Source organism: Schistocerca gregaria, chromosome 3 (genome assembly GCF_023897955.1).
Source record: "Schistocerca gregaria isolate iqSchGreg1 chromosome 3, iqSchGreg1.2, whole genome shotgun sequence".
Classification (NCBI taxonomy): Eukaryota; Metazoa; Arthropoda; class Insecta; order Orthoptera; family Acrididae; genus Schistocerca; species Schistocerca gregaria.
This window is the reverse complement of record NC_064922.1, coordinates 203018005-203037170: the sequence shown is the minus strand read 5'-3', so window position 1 is coordinate 203037170 and position 19166 is coordinate 203018005. Positions and strand designations below refer to the sequence as shown.

The 19166-nt window shown below is 39.8% G+C and overlaps 1 protein-coding gene across 2 annotated transcripts in view; it reads right to left on the bottom strand.

Moving 5' to 3' along the window:
• Positions 1-14062: 14062 nt before the first annotated feature.
• The window catches only part of LOC126353797 (uncharacterized), a 114814-nt gene continuing 109710 nt past the window's right edge, over positions 14063-19166 (bottom strand). Inside the window, exon 6 of one of the 2 annotated variants that reach the window (XM_050002892.1) lies at positions 14063-18176. In XM_050002892.1, the coding sequence (XP_049858849.1) occupies positions 18003-18176 (174 nt within the window). In that variant the 3' untranslated portion in view covers positions 14063-18002. The remainder of the gene's footprint in view (positions 18177-19166) is intronic. The other variant, XR_007565207.1, reaches the window with a different exon arrangement.

Genomic DNA, 19166 nt, shown 5'->3' with positions numbered 1-19166 from the left:
AGAGTTCAACCCGGCCTGCGCATTATCCAGATCATCATGTATCATTAATATTGTGCTCCAAATATGCTGTGTTAACTCCATGGTTAATTCTCTTAGTATTCTAGTGTTATTTAGCACAGTTCATTCCATATTTTCTAACCGACTGATGTTACACTCTACAGGAGATTTGGTAGCATCCACTATCCATTGTACTTGTTCTAGTGTACTGTTCAGTTTCCGAATGTCATCACTATCTGGCTTGCCAAACAATGTCATTAGTAGTTTTCCTCCTCCATCTAACCACCCCATCTTCATTGAAGCTAGTGCCTGCAGCAGTAAGACTATTGTTACTGTTTGTGGCCCCTGTAGCATTGACAGTGGGGATGCAAGCCTTCAAAGGACCCTGTTGCTGAACTGGGCCTTGACCTCAATGGTGTCATTACTGCAGCTTTTCATCAGTTTGCCAAATATTTGTAGAGAAAGGCAGCCCATGCAGCAGTATGTTTCCCAGTTGGAAATGGTTCTTGTGGATCCAGTATCAAGTTGGATAGAGATGGCATTGATGGGCAATGTCAAATTTAATAGCCTATCACAGATAGGGAGAATGGTCTGGACATGTAGGACGTCGGGAGTGTAAACACCTGCAATATCATCTGAGCCAGAATTCTGAGGCTCCAAGCAGGCACAATTGACATTCAGCTTCATGCATGACTGAGCAGATTTCAGTTTTGTGTCTCATTCCCCTCACAGGCTGTGCATTTGGTCTAATAGAAGTAGCACTTATGATAATGAAGGGTTTCAAAATAGTTACTGCAGGAGGGCAACTGCCTGGGGCGTCATCTTTGGTGGCAGTCAGTGATTTGGGCCAGTGCCGAGGCTGGGTTTGGCGCATCAGGCAGATGGCAAGCACCTGCAAAGGATCCTGCAATTGTGGTGAAGACCTGATGGACTATTCAAACGCAGTGATGAGGGAAAACATTTCCCTAACAATGGGCCATTAAGTCTGAGGAGTTCGTTCCAGGGGCCTTCATCTGGAGAGTGTATGAGGATCATATTCCTAAACAGTGATGCTGTGTAAGACTGCTTGCACTGATGGTTTGCTAATTGAAAATGGCAATTTCTAGAAAGGCCCTGTAACCTGGCTATCTGCTGCCTGTAAGACTGCACATTCAGATTATGGCAGTTGAAAGATCTATGTGTAACATGCACTTGATTGTCAAATTAGTCCAGTAAACTTGACATAAAATAATCGTTTTATCTTGAAACTCTTTCATTAGTCTGTGTTTGGATAAAAACAATAATACGAGATTGTGGGTCTGCCTTGACGCGAAACACTTATGTTTTTATTGTTTATTCCCAAACTAGTTTTGGCAACAATATGGCCATCATCAGTGGGTTCTTTAATTCTAATGCCACTTTTGTATATTTTAGAATTAAAGAAGCCACTGATGATGGTGATATTGTCACTGAAACTAGTTTTGGAGTAAATAATAACAAAAAAAAGGTTTTTGCACCAAGGCAGATCTCCACTCCCTTATTGATGACTTAAAACATTCATACGAAAGGACATGCTGTTCACACTCTGGGTTAAGATGCTGTACTAAGTGGCACCCTACGGGACCTGTGTAGACCAAAAAGAATACATGCTGCTGAATATCACCTGTAATGCTGGGTGCCAGGAAGTGTTGTTCAAGGTAGGTCACTTAGCAGGCTCACATCTCAACCTTCTTAATGCCTGGAATAAGGAGGCACAGTCCAGAATTCTTTCGCTTATGAGTTGATACGTGACAAGCAATTGGAAAGTTGCACCTGTGTCATGCTGATGGCAGCCAACTTCTCTAACACCAACTCTTGAGCATGTTGAATATTCTGGAGAAGCAGTAAAACTTGGGAGCCACATCCATAGGTGTAGACATGCTGGAATGGTTAACAACTTCTGCAATTTAAAAACCGTGCATAGAAACACTGTCTACCTGGCATGTACCACACACGTAAAATCACAGTCCATGAAAAACATGCACTTTGATATCAGATAAAGTACCCCAAACTGATTAGGCACCCAGTTTATTGAAATAGACGTAAACTCAAGTCTCCTTCCTGGAGTTTCATTCATATCACAAAATTGAAGGTTTCCTATTTAGTATGAGTCTCAACACAGAGACTGGTATGTCACAACTACGCACTGACGTGACACCACCGAATCAGGATGGCAGGTGGGCTATCACTTGACCCCTGTAGCAGGCCAGTGGCTGCAGAAGAGCATTTGGCAAAGTTCAATGGCACCAGATGTCCCCTTTGGGACAGAGGTTAAATGGGGAGGACACACATGCACCACTGGCTACATTGATGCAGAATGCAGCACTACAGACAATATTATGCTTCCACAAACAGATTGCACTGCAAATAGGAATCCTGTATGCATTCACCACCAGCGTACTTAGGGCCGTGCAGGCAGATCTGCAAGCAGCTTCATTGCAGTCAGCTTCCTGATGCCCCCCAATCATGCAGTCAATCACTGCCAGACACTGCAGCACCCACTCCTCATCAGTCCACTTTGCTGGGGTGCCATTCAGCTGGAAGTGTAGTAACTCATCGGTGTTTGATTTTGGGTTGAACTGATCAGTGATCAGTGAACTTTTCTCAGGTTGTGATAATGAACTTTAAGTTTACAGAGGCAGTTACAGTGTGGAATTTAGTTTTTGCCATTGTAATTCAGACTTCTGTGAGGAAAGCAATATTTCATTGACCAGACTTAATTTTATCATTGGATGTCTCTACTAATAGACGGCCCAGTGGACAGTGATTCAAGTAGTGATCTGAGATTTAATTAACTGCAGCAATTGGAAGAGACTACTTTGTTTCGTTTACAAATTTCTAGAAGAGGAACTTTTGTCAACTCCATTTTCAACTTGTTTGTTTTTTGGTGCAATGATAAACCTTTTCTTACAATTTGTGCCACAAAAATTCAGAAATGAAACTTATAAATGAAATGTGCTTTGTTTGGGATGTTCATGTGTTCTTGTTGGAGTGTTCTCATCACAGCACATGTCAACTGGTTTTGAGGAACTAAAAAGAACTCCGTGTTACTGTTACAGGTAATGGAGTTGTATGTTAGCTTTTGCAGCCATGGCTACAGCCTCTGATCCAATGGAGGTTCTCCAGAGAATGCAACATACAAATGAACTTTCGCTCGAACGGTTGGTAACTATTACACAGTCAGCACTGGGGCTTGCCACACATATTGCCCAGATCGACAGATCCGTCCATGATGTGCGGCCGGCACCACCTCCCTTCCAGTCGTTCGACAGGAGGGTAGAACCATGGTCCTGCTACATCACAAGGATGGAACATTTTCTGGCACATGATATCTCAGGTAATAAGCAGCAACCTGCTTTTCCCCTTGCTGATGCAGGACGATCTGTGTACCAACTCATACAACAGCTGCACCCAAGGGACTGATAACATTACAGTTAAGTCCCTTTAATCTATGAACCAACCAATCAAATACGGCCCAAGACAGAGCCTCATGCTCTCCCATATGCTACACTGAAATGTAGTTTGCTTTACTATTTTGATTCACATTTTCACGTGGCGACAGCACACCACAAATTTTTTAGCTGTAACAAACTTTCCTCTGAATCTTACAGAGAATGGATTGCATGACTCCATTGTCTATCACACAACTGTCACTTGCATTCCACCATCTTGCAATGTAAACAATCCTATTCCTCATTGTTGGCACAAGACAAAGTGTTGGTGCTGTATCCTAATGATCTTTCGAAGCTGCCTTGGAGGCATGTTTACCCATTACGTGTGGCTTTGAACAGTCTCTTCAATCCCTGGGAGCCCTGCAGGACCCCTCAATGATCTTAGCATCATGCCCACCCGCACTAGCCAAACTCCAACATGAGGCTGTTTGAGATCAAGGCCAATGTCATTTACGAACCCTCCCTCCCTATTCACAATGCTTTATTAGCCACTAACAACACCAATGCTGCTTTCGCAAATAAAAGTGCAGTGCATGTAGTAAAAACAGACATAAGGTGTGGGAGTGCTGCTCCCTAGCAGCCAAGAATGTCAATTGGACATACACGGAGCCCTCTGATTCATGGAGTGTGGACATGGACTTACCTTCCCCAGAAGTTGATTTTGTCCAGTCCATACTGCCACTATAAAACAAATTAATATCTATTTCAATTTATACAGACAGTGTCCTGGTTGAGCTTCAAATCAGCACCGGATCATGGATGATCTGCTGCTTCTATTATTGATTGGCTGACATGCCAATGGATTAGGTCCCCCAACAACATTTTGACACTCTGCTATGCAGGTTCAGCAATGATTTGATCTCTGTCATAGGGGTTTTCATGATTTTGTTGCAATATGGCTCCATATCCCTCACAGCCCACAGATTTGCTGCCATGGCACCATGATGCATCCAGTCTGGTCCTGGCCCTATCTGGAGCCTTAGGGCTGCAAATTTGTGATGAGGAAGCCAGTGTCAGTGCCATCAACTAGGGTTCATATCAGGCTCTTACTTTCACAATTACAATTTGGTGGTCTGAATCCACATTAACTCCTCTGTAGGTACGTATATCTGTAAATTTGAGAAACGCTTGGCGTAAATAATAACATGATAATTTTGGTTGAAGGTATACTGATCACAGCTTTATGGATCCTTTTGAGTGGGACCATAATACTACCTACAGCTGTTATGTGATAGTGCAAACTGTACAACTCTGTGTCCATTATCATTTATGTATTTGAGGAGGCTATGCTTTCCTACTGCTGGATGGCAATGATCTTCTTTTCCAATCTATGCATTGAGGTCTCCAGTAATTATTTTAAAATCATGCCCAGGGCATCCATCATAGGCTCCCTCAAGGTCATCATAAAAGGCTTCTTTGTCATGGTCATCTGCTACTTCTGTGGGTGCATGTACATTGATCAATGGATAGTTTGTGAACTGGGTCTTCAGTCTTGGTTATGAGATTCTCAATGTTATTCCAGTAAATCCACCCACTATATATTTAAATTTTTGTCTTACTATGAACCCTGTACCAGATTCATGGTTGCTATCTGGACCATGGTAAAAAAAGTATCCAGATTCCCATGTCAAGCATTCCATGTACATTCTATTACATTTCCTGTAGAGCCACTATGTCTGCCTTGGTTTTATTGAGCTGTTCTAGCAATGACCTCAGGACCTCTACCCTGTATAATGAACTTATATTCCAGGTTACAATAAAACAAATCTTTTTTCCTTTTTCATTTGCTGTTCCAGTGCTGTGTTGCTGTCCATGTATCAGGCCGGCTTCTTTACTTTGAGCTTTCTGAACAGGTTTTCTGAAACAGGAAAGGGTTGTTACCCACTTGCCCAACACCCCTCTTAAAGGACCAGGATTTGTATCAGGCTTACCCCTTTATGGAAGTTGTCTTCACTATGCCACTAGAGCCCTCCTTGTCCTATGTTGTGGAACGTACTTTGGCTTCTCCATCACGACCACTCCAGCTTGCATGACCCTACCAGCAGCTACACTTCCACTGGTACAGCTCTTGACTTTGACAGAACATGCAAGACCCCCCACTCTCCACACTGAAGGTGCCTCCGACAAGGCAGCATCCCTCGGAGGTTTTTTTTTAGGATATTCATATGTTCTCACTCGAGTGTCCCTACCACAGGACACCCAATACATGCTTAATTGGCAGAAGATCAAACTGAATAACAGAAGTCCAAGTTCTTTATTCACTAGGAATTGAAAGTTTAATAATACTACATGGCAACAGCCCAAATACTAATGTTCCCAATTGGCCATGCTGCATAGTCCAATTCTTTGGATAGTTCAAAGATGGCTGCTGGCTGTTCCACGTAGCGAAGAGTCCCAGCAGGGACAGTGGCCATTGGAGATCCAGTTGCATGATGATTCCAAGCAAGTAGATCCATGAGGATGGTGACTTCCTGAGACAAGCCTGTTGGCTAGGTGTGTGCTCAAAATTTCTGTGCTGGTGGTTGCAGACGTGCCTCCCCCTCCCCCCTCTCCCCCCCAAGTTCCTGGTGTAGGCCACCTTTGATGCCCTGCTGTTATGCGGGATGGTAAAGAACCCCAACACAGCAGTTACTGCTTCTCTACTGACAACATTAACTCTCCACCTGCTTTTATACTGGTGGGTACGGCTCCCATGAAATCTGTTGGTCAGTTCTGCACTACACAAGGGAGTCTGTACACTTTTGATCAGGTAGTGTATACAAACACAAACAAGAATGGTGTTGTGCAACATTAATTTTTAGCAATGGTTCTGTCTGACATTTACTTTAGCGACTGACATAGGATATTTGAGAAATGGGTAAATTTCTGTAATATGTATGTATGAGAAGAATACAGCACTAACAAGCTGTGGAAAACAAACTATTGTTTGTCGTCAAACAATGGCTTACGAGATATGGTGTGGAAGTATCCACTGCAAAATCATATGCAGGAAAGTTTTCTAGGATCAGTGCAACTCTGCCGTAGTTAATTACACTAGGCCTGTAACAAGCTCCAAGTTAGTTGTCATATACCTAACATTCCCCATAAACCAAAAATTATTAATGTACAAGGTGCACATAAGAAATGTTACTTAGAACATGAGGTACCCATCAATATAATCAGAATTATGATGGGGTTATGGTGGGAACAGACTGTTCTCATAGCACCTACACTTTCCCAGGCTCTGGTACTCCCACGCACTGATTACGACAGTGGTTGACATAGTTGACCACCTTGACAAAACTGACAATACAAAATTAAAAACACCTTTCATGTTCATTATTTTGAATGTAATGTTTTTAATTTTATATTGAACAGATATAGTCCCTTAATCATCTTCTACAAAGATGGACTTACAGAGGGAGGGGGGAGGGGAGAGAAAGCAAGGCCCACTGTAATTTTGTTTGAAGTACGTCTTCAACTCACCTATGCCAAGAGCAGCAACATTACATTTTTGCCCCTGAAGCATTTAATCCCTAACTGAATGCTTCAAATATGAATCTAAGATGCTTAATAGAACGCTTTTGGATTGCTACTACTCTTTTAATAGAAGAGGACGTGACATTTTATGGATGTCTGGGAAAATTATAAGGATTCTGCAAAAAAGTAGTTTCAACATGCCATTCTCACAACATATCATTCCTAGTGAAAGCAATAAGTGGCACTGTTTTTGAAAATAGGTCCACTTAAAATTTTGACATAGTTTTTATGGCAGCACTTAGAACACACACTAACACTTCATAAACGACTAACTTAGTTGGAAGCATTTTATAAATTCCATGTGTGCAGAAGACTGATTTATTAAAATCACCAACACATGAAGACATGACTACATAACTTTTGCCATACTAAAAGCACTATATTTCTGCAAGTAGGTGATAGTTGTTTTACATATGAGCTGCTGAGAGCCAAAGTAGTATAGCTCAATTTCTCTCAGTTCTGAGAAATAAAAGATTTTTTTAAATGTAAATTCCTGCTTTATAATAATTCATTTGACGAAATGTACAAATGAAATATTGTAATTATGTTTACTACAGACACTTTGGTTATTTGTAGCTTACTCATAGTGAAAGGTAAAGTAAATAAATAAAGAGAGGTACCATTCTGCTTATAAACATTTTGGTGAAGTTGAATACCTGAGAAGGTATATGGTGTCTTTTAATCTCCATAACTGCAACTTATTAAAAAATATACACATAATTTAATATAATAAATGTGAGCCTGCATTTATTACTCCCATTACACACATATCTCTCACAAATTGAGTTAAAATAATTGCTATATACTGGCTCTTAACAATTCAGAAGTGCATTCATCTAGGGTTTATAAATAAATTGTTTCTAAATGTCAAAATTTCTTAAGTGTAATTCTTGCCATGTTGATATTTCAAGAGGTTTTATAAAGGACCATGTCTGTTTACTCGATTTCACTGTCCATATCATCTTCCTCTGCAAAAGGGTTTTGTCTTGTTTTATTTTGTATTGTTTTAGGGTGTGAAAACAACTATGATCATATGCACCCAAGTCAGAACCTTAGAACACTAAGACGAAAAAGAAGTTACAAGCAGCTACATGTTAAGCCCAATCGATGGAAGGAAAGAGAGGTAAGAATAAGGCCTTCCCCTTGGAGGAAGGTCCACAAAATACACTGTAGACACAAGAGAGGTCCCAAACTAAAGATTAAAAAGTAAAACATGGTTGACAAGCCATGTGTTGTTCGCTAAAACAGCTGATAACTCAGACGGCAAACATACATTAGAATGTAAGTGGTTAAAAAAATGGCATTCAGTCAGGAAATGGTGAAGAATCAAAGGCTGATGAGAATAAGCACAAACTGGTGGAAGATCACCACTTAAAAAATGGCGATGGCTAAAATGACAGTGCCCCATATGCAACCTAACTAAAATGGTCTTCTTGTGGTGATAGGGCCGAGAATAGGTTGGCCAAGCTGCTGGGAGAGGTTAATTCCCCAGAACTTGTTCCCATGAAGGGAAGACCAGTGGTGAAGCCAAAGGGATACTCCTCGCTGACAGATGGCAACACAGAGATCATCAGAGGAAATAGAAGTACTTGTGGGCCGAGTTACGAGGACTGCAGTTTTACCAGCAGTCTCTTTTCCCATCAGATCATCGTGATCGGAGACCCACATAAAAATCACAGTGACTTCCTCAAGAGAGAGCAAGTTGAAGCATCCTGGAACCTGTTACACAAAGGTATTGACTGTGTACAGCACATGGAGGCTCTGTAGGGCACTGAGAGAATCAGAGCAGATGACAATCTAATAGCCTGTGTTGCTGGATGCACTGCATGCCCTGCTACAGGGCGAAGAGCTTTGCTATAAGTAATGAGCAGTGTTGTAGGAGCCAATACTGAAAATCATCGGTGACAATGATGAAAGCATACCCGACACCACTGTAAGTTCGAGAGCCATCAGTGTACACAAAGGTACTATCGTGAAGTTCCATGCAAAGGTCAAGAAACTTACAGTGATTGATCAAATCTAGAGTAGTGTCCTTAGGAAGCAAATGAAGTACAAGGTGAACACGGGACGCTGCACGAAGCCAAGGTGATGAAGGGTTCGCACTCATGTGGAAAGTGGCAGGTAGCATGAAGTTAAGCTGCCAGAGCAATAGCCGAAAGCCAACTCCAGCAGGTAACAAAGAGGGACACACTGCGTTCTTGTGGTCAAAGGGGTCATTGAAGGAGGAGGCGTAGGATGGGTGGCCGGTTATGGCAGATAACGGACTCCAAAATGGTAGATAGTATTTAGACAGCATAAGATAGACACACCCATAACCTAGTTTAGAAAGGACAAGGGATCAGTACAAATGGAGGAGGATGGTCCGATCCGCTCCCCAGGAAGTACCGCTTAGGACATTGCGGGACTGGGAACATCAGGCAGCAAGGTAAGACATGGGAGGACCAAGAAAGTTTTCAATGAAGCATGAGCCCCAGGCATTTCATAGTTTCAGTGAACAGAAGAGAAACAGGCCTAAGATGTAAAGACAGTGGAAAAAACCAATTGTGCCGCCAGAAATTCGTACAAACAGTCTTGTGAGTGGAAAAGCGAAAGCCATTGTCGATGCTCCACGAGTAAAGACAATCGAGACATCGCTGAAGATGCCGCTCAGAAAGACAAGTCTGTGGAGAACTGCAATACATTGCAAAATCGTCAATGGAAAGGGAGCTAGAGGTACGTGGTGAAGACAGGCCACAATAGGATTAATGATGCCCTAAGGCACCCTGTTTTCCTGGATAAAGGTATCCGTCAAAACAGAACCCACACTTACCTTGGAAACACTGTCTTTACAAACACAGCTGGTGAGAGGAATGGGACAGCTACTAGAAGGACAATGTTTGTCCTTACAGGGCTTAGGTATGGGTATGACAGTGGCTTCATGCCAGCATCTGGAAAACATGCCATCTACCCGAATGTGATTGTACGTATAAAGGTGAAAGTGCTTGCCTGCAGGAGAAAGATTCTGCATCTGAGTGTGAGCATTGTCTGGTCCTGGGGCAGAAGATCAGGATGAAGTGAGATCATGATCTAAGTCTCCCATAGTAAACGTGGCATTGTAGCACTCATGATTCTAAGAGGAGAAGGGTATCACCCAGGCCTCCACCACTCATTTCCGAAGATGGAATACAGGGTGATAATGGGTGGAGCTTGAAATCTCCACAAAATAATGGCTCAAGGTGTTGCAGAAAGAAAGAGTGTCCTTTATGACATCATCTGCTATGGACAGGTGATAAATTGGGGAGTGCTCTGTGGTCCCAGAGAGCTGTCAGATATTCGCCAACACGATAGAAGAGGGCTGGAACTGATAAAAGAACTAGTAAATGAAATTCAGTTAGCTTTCTTCCTCTCCTAAAGAATGTGACAACACTGTACATGCAACAGTTTATAGTGAATGCAGTTCCCCATCACAGGATGATGGTTAAAAATGCGGAGAGCACGTCTCTGTATGCAAATTACGTCGTGGCATGCCTCAGTCCATCAATGGAACACGGACAAATTCAAAGTGTGGTGAGCCTCCACCCGGACTGGGAATGTGTACAGGAGTGTGGCCCGAAGGAGTTTTTGTGCCTGAAAAGTGCTCTCAGTTTCCAACAACAAGGTACCATTATGCATCCTGGTACATGACTTGACAGGTCTGGCTATGGCATCTAAGCCCTTCTGAATAACGAAAGGGTTGACAGATGAAAAACCCTTTCCGTCCTCAGATCTAGAAACTACGAGGAACTTTGGGGCAGGCAGTAGTACTTTTGTCACTGGTGGCTGGTCAAGATGCGTCAGATGTGTGGGCTGGTCTTCAGGAGCACACAAGGAGGAAGAAGAAACAAAGAGGAACCTAAAAATGCTAAAGAAGAGGAAGGATAGGAGATGGAGAAAGAAAGAAGAAAGAAGGAAGAAAAGAAAAACAGGAGGGTCTGTTTTGATGTCAGGCTACTGAAACTTCAGAACACATTCCCAAAAATATCCCAGATATGTTCCCCAAAGGAGGCAAAAAAGAGTAGCAGGAGGGGAGGATAGATATGCAGCACTGAAAGGAAAAGGTGCTGCAAAGGCTGGGGCCCCATGGTAGCCTAGCACGAACCCACCAAAGAGTGGTGAGCCCCTGGGGGGAGGGGCTCTGCTAAAGGATCAACATGTCGAGATCCAGATTCCTTAGCCAAACGTGAAATTGTTTGTTGGTTGAAGAAAGCACAGTGCACCAGAGGGATGTACAGAAGAAGTATCATCATGTCTCTCCTTTTTGCCACAGTCACAGGTCACATAGCATTGTTGAGAGCAGTGAGTTGAACATTATACAAGGAAGAACAGCCACGAGTATGATGTGAAGTTGTAATATGCAAAGGTTTGAAAGGGATTCCTGCATCAAGAAATTCTTTGTAAGAAACAAGATGTGGGCAATCTTTCTGGAAATGAAGCCACTGGATGTGAAGCCAATTGAACTATTAATTTTGCATGTTATTCTTTCTAAATGTTACATTTTTCTCTAGATTATTTGTAGGGACGAAAATCATTAAGGGCCAGTCTACAAATGGTAGAGGGTTGTTTTCTCCTTGCCTTTTGAATGACATTACACCAATCATCCGAAGTGAAAATATGAACTGTTCTTGGTTTTGTCTCGATAACACTGAAATTCCTATTGCTTGGCAGAAAGGAGTATTTTGATAACATAAAACTTATGGTCAAACATACAGATCTCATTTCTTGAGTTCTTTACAATCTCTATCTGAATTAGTGCAAATTTCAAATTCTGATTTTGACCAATTACTACGTCACTGATGCTATTATGTGATGAGAATCATGGGCATAGAATTCTACATGCTTCAGAAGGCAGGAACCTATTTCTTGGGAGCCTTTTGATAGCAAAGCCTCATTCCAAATGTGCGTAAAGCCATCTGACATGAGAGCATTCTTTTGTAAGCTTTTTGTGAATAGATCAAACAAAGCACACTGTGTGGTTTATGTATTCAATGAGAGACTTCACTGTTTGATTTGTGTAGGCTTTAACCTAAGACTCCAACATGAAGTGCAAACTTCCCTCATAAAGACAATTTCTGCTTTAATAACATCTGGATATTACAAATCTAAAAGAAAGAAAACAATGCTAATACTTACTAGTACTGTCGCAATGCCTTTTTAATAAACATGCAAAACAAAATGATCATGTCACCTAGCCGCTTGACTGATACCACTATTCCCTTAAATGTTCTTCCCTCTGTCATGGGAGGAAGAATTGATTTGGCACTCTCAAGCAGCTCCAATTGGAGTTATCACTCTACTACTTCTCCACAACAAATTTCCATGAATTATAAGTAAACTGAGTGGTATAACTCAAAAACTAAAATTTTCTGACTTACACCACTCTGCTTCTTGGCGGCTCATATAATACTCTAGCATCTGTGAATAGTTTCAGTGTCAATGAGACAGGAAAAGCTACAGCACATAGGATCAGAAGTGCTGAAATATGTGCGAGAAAATGGCAAATCTATTACCTTAAACAGGGAAAAATTGTGTAACAGGAATACCGGCAACGAAATTTTTTACTACCTATGCAAAGAAGTAGTTGTGGCAAAGGACATAACTTTGACTAAAATCTCAAGTACTGATTGCAGATATATGTTGCTTAAGAGGCAACAGTAATGAGAGGAGACAATGAGATGCATAGGCAAGAACTATGCAACATTTCACATGACAGTTATCCTGTCCTTAAGATCTCATCTGCGCTTTGTCTCACAGTGCTTGTCTTTTTCAACTTCTAGATTAAGATTTAAGCATGGGCAGTTTTGCTATCATCTGCACAGGCTGCACACCAGGGAGACTCCGTTTGTTCTTGTACAGAGGAAGAAGTCTCAAACCATATTTATGAGTGTGTCCCAAATAATATGAAATTATGGAAGCCCACCAACATAAACCTGTAAACCATGACCATCCATTAAAAAAAATGTTAGCAATATAGTATCACAGGACATACAAAGTGCTTTTTATATATGATACTACTGCAAACATTCACATCCCATGCCACAACAATGCAATGAGAGTTTAAAAACACAAACAGTAATGGTCTGTAACAAATCAAAGTTGGATAACATTTATATGAATAAACTTGCTGCACAACAAATTTGTACCCAAAAGTAGGACCTACAATAAAACAAAAAAGTACTTTTTTTCATATCTTTAGTGACTTCAGCTCAATTTTAATTTGTTTAGCACTTTCTGTATGTTGATTGAAGACCTTTTCATACATTTCCTCCTCAGTTTTTACAATCATGATTACAGTCTGGTATTTATCTCTTGCTAATATATCGAGACTGCTCAGGAAGGGTGTCCTCTTTGGTGTTGACATTACAAATCATGTGTTCATATCATTGGCATGTAGAGAATTTCAGACTTCCATCTTGTTCCCACAGGCAACTACAAGAATGTATATTGACACAGACAGAGCCACACATGCCTGGAATTGTGTGTCAGCACAGCTTACCTTCAGGCCATGATGTGCTTTGGAGTTTTGTGCCACCTTGTGAAGTGGCCAGTATAGTCAACATCTTCATTCTCAAATGTGAAACAATGTTATACCATCACCACCAAACACCGATTATGTGTGTTTAGAGATTGAGATGGACAAGGACTGGAACTGCTGACCAGCTCTCAACTTGGGACTTCAGTTCTCCAAATATGAACTTTGTCTCGAAACTTGAGATCCACGATGTGCTCGACATATGGTGCAACTAAACACAGAGGGACACAGTAGTTTGTTGGCTGCTTTATACATGGTGGCCATTTGTATTTTTGTTTCCATATTCAAATCAAATAATTAACAGTTCTCTCTCTCTCTCTCTCTCTCTCTCTCTCTCTCTCTCTCTCTCTCTCTCTCTCTCTCTCTGTGTGTGTGTGTGTGTGTGTGTGTGTGTGTGTGTGTGTGTGTGTGTGTGTGTGTCAGGAATACAGGGGTCAGTTTTCAAACATGAACACGACCTCCTGTTTGACTTCTTTTTTTACACAAGTTTATTCTCAAAACATAGGCATTCCTCAATTAATATTGGACATAATGGTGAAACAATATTTTATTCATTCAAGAAAATAGCTTACAGACCTTGTGAAGATAAAGTTCGGATAAAAAAAGGAGCATAATACTGAATAGCCAAAAAATGTAGAAAAAATTTGAACAGTTACAATGAAAATAACATCATTAAAATCTTCACTTAACAACAGTCTCTGAAATAATTTCATTCTAAACACACTTTGAGATAACTTTTTGGAATCGCACATCACTAAAAAAAGTTCTTTGTAAGACTGGAATAATACTTTTTCCTTACTTATTAAACTTTGAGCATAACAATCTGCACAAGTAACTCATACTGAATGTTCATGGTTCACCAAAAATTTAATTGTTTAACATGATGCTTAATTAGTAGCATTTCAGAACTAATGATCAGTACAAGAAATCGCAATAAACATTTTTCAAAAAAATGTATTTGCACCAAAAAAGTCAGCAGGAATGAATCAATGATTAATTTTGATACACTCTGCCTTTGAAGAAAGTACACAATCAATTAAAACATTTGAACAGCTTTATCAGAGACTGCATCTTTATTTTCAGAGAATCAGCATACTAATGGTGCAGTGGCCCTCATACCGGTCACAATAGTATCACTATGAGAACTGTCAGTTATAATCGACAAACAAGATATTCACTAGCAATATAAAGGGTAAAGAAGATCTCGAACAAACAACTTTACGCATGCTGGCTGATCCAACACCCATTACTGCAGCTTCTTTCAATAAGAAATAGTGTTCCCACTCAGAAAATGTGTAGATAAACCAACAAACACTGCTGCCTGTTATCAGCAGTATTGGAATGAAAATGTATTATCATCATCATCAACAAAAAATTCTGTATTTCTCTAAAAGGAGACAACTTTAGAGATGTGTGAATGGATAAACCACACTTTTCTCAAAGGTGAATCAACTGTTGTGTTACACTGTACTCATAGAGAGCCTGGGGGGGGAAAAAAAAGAAGGGGGTTTAAATGGCTTTGAGCACTATGGGACTTAACTGCTGAGGTCATCAGTCCCCTAGAACTTTAACTACTTAAACCTAACTAACCTAAGGACATCACACACATCCATGCCCGAGGCAGGATTCGAACCTGCGACCGTAGCGGTCGCGCGGTTCCAGACTGTAGTGCCTAGAACCTCTCTGCCACTCTGGCCGGCAGAGAGTCTGCATCATGATTCATTATGTGTATGTCAGTGATGTCAGACCATGGTGACTGGGGACGTTGCCAGCTCAGCAGCAGTCAAAATTAGCTGTTTCCTGAGGACATTTGACTGCTTTGGCAGTTCAGTGTTGATATGCCTATGGGTGTAGTCAACTTATCTAGTAATTTTGAGCTGTGCTTGTTTATTGTTTGGCTATAGTGGAGCACCACATCCATTTGATTCGTTATACTGGTAGACTCTCAGTTGGGGTTTCAGTTGCAGTTTGATATCAATATGTTCAGTCAATCCACATCAAATTTTGTACTTTGCAATAAACCCAACAAATGGCCTTCAAATGCACATTATATAATTTTGTTGTCAGCACTTTGGTGGAATTTAATCTCACTTTGTAGTCTGACAGAAATCAAACAAATGATGCCCCAATGTGCATCATGTGATTTCTGCCCATTTCAAGTTCGCTTTGTCATGAGACTGCGATTATGTTAGAGACTGCAGTAAACTGTGTAAATATTTTAAATAAATGAGGCACAGCCATTACGTTGCACACATAGCTTTCAATAGGATAACAACCTCATAAAATATAGGCTCCTTCCCCTTTCAAACAACTTATCCATAGTGATACCACAACAGTTTACATTTGTACCATTTACTGCAGTCTCCAGCAAAGCGTATAGAGGCAGACTGGACAGAAAATACATGATGTATATTGAAGCATTATCTGCCAAAAAGATTTATATGTAATATTTAAAAAGTTGTGCACTCGAAAGTAGTATCTTTTGGTAAAATGTACTGATGTGGTTTTCAAATTCTCACATAGTATTCCAATTTTCCTGATAATTCCACTTTGATAATCCCATCCCATGTACACCGCACACTCGCGTGCAATTCCTGCATATTTTTGATGGAGAAGTAGCGAGTTCAACTTGTCAATTAGACAGATCGTGTGGATGAGTGTTGTTCTGTCCTGTTGGAAGAACACTAAAGGTATGTGTATGGAAAGGTAAGGGAGACGCTAGATTTTATGAGTTCATTAAGCCACTGACTGCTACATGCAAGTTATGCCTCAGGTGCTGGATCTCTGTCTCCCCTCGCCTATACAACAGATAGGTCTCTCTCATCCTGGCATCTAAGTAGCCTGCCTACACTTTCTAACCTCCCCTACCCTCTTTCATTCTTGTAAAAGGAACCAATAATTCAGCATGCTGGAATCATTTCTTGTGCTCTGAGATGTGTCTATTAGCACAGTACTAACAATTTCGCCTCCTGAAGATAACGAGTGTTTAGCAGTTCTCTCTCTGTTTTCCCAAAGAAATTTTCTTTTTGGTACAGATTTAGTCTCATATGATCTATTGTTAGCTAGTTTGCCCATTCATTCCACATATCTCTACAATCCTCTTCCTTTTAGGTGCAACTACTTTTCTCACTCTGAGTGCATATAGCAGACAATAAAATCAGACAAACAATGACTATAAATGGGATACAAGAAACAGTTTAAACACGGAAAGGGAGCTTATTCTCCTATAGCTGAAACAACAATTTATCCAACAAAATTACAAAGTTAAAGATTTGAAATCTCATCAAAAGCTTAGTGACATGTCAATAAATATTAATGTCAATAATTAAGATCCAATTTGTGTGTTTTTATTCTTGTTTGGTGATCTGATATCAAAGTTTCTCAATTTATCAAGAATATATACATGATTACAGATGAATACCTGTACAATAAAAATTTTGTGCTTAATTTCATACAAAAATTATAATGTATATAATAAAATAAACATTTCTCTGCATAAAGGCTACAGTTCACAACAAAACAATATTTCTCAAAAACAAGGTCATAAAATCAAATGTCCAAACAAATGATTCAAATGACAAACACCAATTACAAATATGTCTGGGACAGTTATAATACTGTATATAATAAAGAAACATCTGTTTCAGTCCTCAATATATGAACTGTTTCTTATACAAGTGTTTACAGCATTTCCACTCAAGAAGAAAAATGACTAGAACTAAAATCTGCTGCATGTCCTCTACTTACACTCAAAACCCACATTACAATTTTAAATCAAATTACAAATGTTTGTGTGTACAAATGATAGGAACTGCAAATGAGTACACAAAGGACAACACAAACATTATCAAAATGTTTAATGAAAGACATAACAATAAATACAGTATTAATGGTGACAAATTACTTATTGCTCTCAGATAGATTAAAAAAATTTGAACACATTTTAGGGAACATCAACAGCATATGAAGTAGTAATGCATTGCACTATGTCACACAATAAGACCAATTATTATTTCTTTAAAATAAAAATTGACAGAATCTTCTTTTCCTGGTACAACAGTGCATCACGACCACAACCAATGGTAACAATAATCCTCCGAATTGCTGTTTCTAAGTAAAACAAAGTTAAAAGGAAACAGAAGTTCCTCTAACGTCTGGCATGCTCATTGCAAGTCAAAGACCAACACCATGATTTCAGATTTAATCTGACTCTAAAATAAATAAAAGTTTTAATGTAAGCACCAAAACAGAAACTTGGGTTTTAAAAACACTTTTTTTCTGTTGTTCTTTTATAACAAATAAATAAAATAAATTACATCACAAATAAAACAAATTCTATAAAAAATATACATTCAACAGCATTTATCTAATGTTTGAAACATCAGAATTAAATGGTGAGCTTTTACAGGTACTACACACATATATTTGGCAGGTAATACAACACATCCGACAACTTCACAAGCACTGAATCAAGGGTAGTTTCCTGCATACCTCTTGGCTCTTAGCGCTCGAGGAGAGATGCCCATCTTCAAACTTCGCATAGCCATGGCGCGATTGAAATGGCGTTGAGGTTTTGCCTCTGCAAAATCAGCTTCAAGGCCTCCATCCATTGAAGACAGGATGACAAGCAAGACACCCAAGACCTGTAACAGAACCCAAATCAAAACTATAGAGTATGTTTATAATGATGATGATGATGGTCTGAGTCTCTAATTTTCTCACAAGTTTGTATCATTTGCTGATGAGTTACCTACCACCAATACATAATGTGACTGACAATGTTCCACAGCACTAATTCCCATTTTAACTACAGTATTTTAGTGTGACATGTACTGATTGGTCAGATATGTATAATTTTCTGTCAATAGAGTTATTGCGTAAAGTAATTTGTAAACCTTATGGCAAACAAAATCAGCTTCAAATGATTTCTTGATCAGCAGAAGACATGTAGACTTGCTGGACAAGTGTAATGCTGCCATTATATTTCTTGCACTACAAAGGTTGATATATGATGATGATGATGATGATGATGAAACTATGCTGAATAACACAGTACACGCTTAAGACAATTCAACCCATTGAGGTTGCATCCAAGCTATTTTCTCTGCATGTGATTCCAGATAAAATTATTAAAACCACCAAATTTATGACGATAAGAATAAAATTACTGGGAAAAATGTTAATTTTATCTGTATTAAAACAAACCAAACACCCTTTATACTTGCACCAAATGCAATTTATGCCAGTTATTTCTTTGTTCCATTCCTGTTAGACCAATACAGTTTGAGTACTGTTTACCTTTCAATGACAGGAACATATAATTTTATTGTACATCACACAGATAAAACCACATGTAAAAAAAGTAGAATGTCATTTCATAAGAACTTCACATGACTTCAATGAGAGGATGTTTCGTGCCTCCTTAATGTACACTTGGGCTACATCAAAAAGTTGCCTGGCAGATATTGCTGGTAAATACGATGTAAGGGGACCATACTCCAGAATGGAGGCTCTGCTACTTCTGCATGAAAAAGAACCAATGAAGATGAGCTAGCTTGAGAAAAGCTAATAGAATATGAATTTACTTTGAGTAACAGAGGGTGTGTTGTTATATGTCTATACAACATGTGACA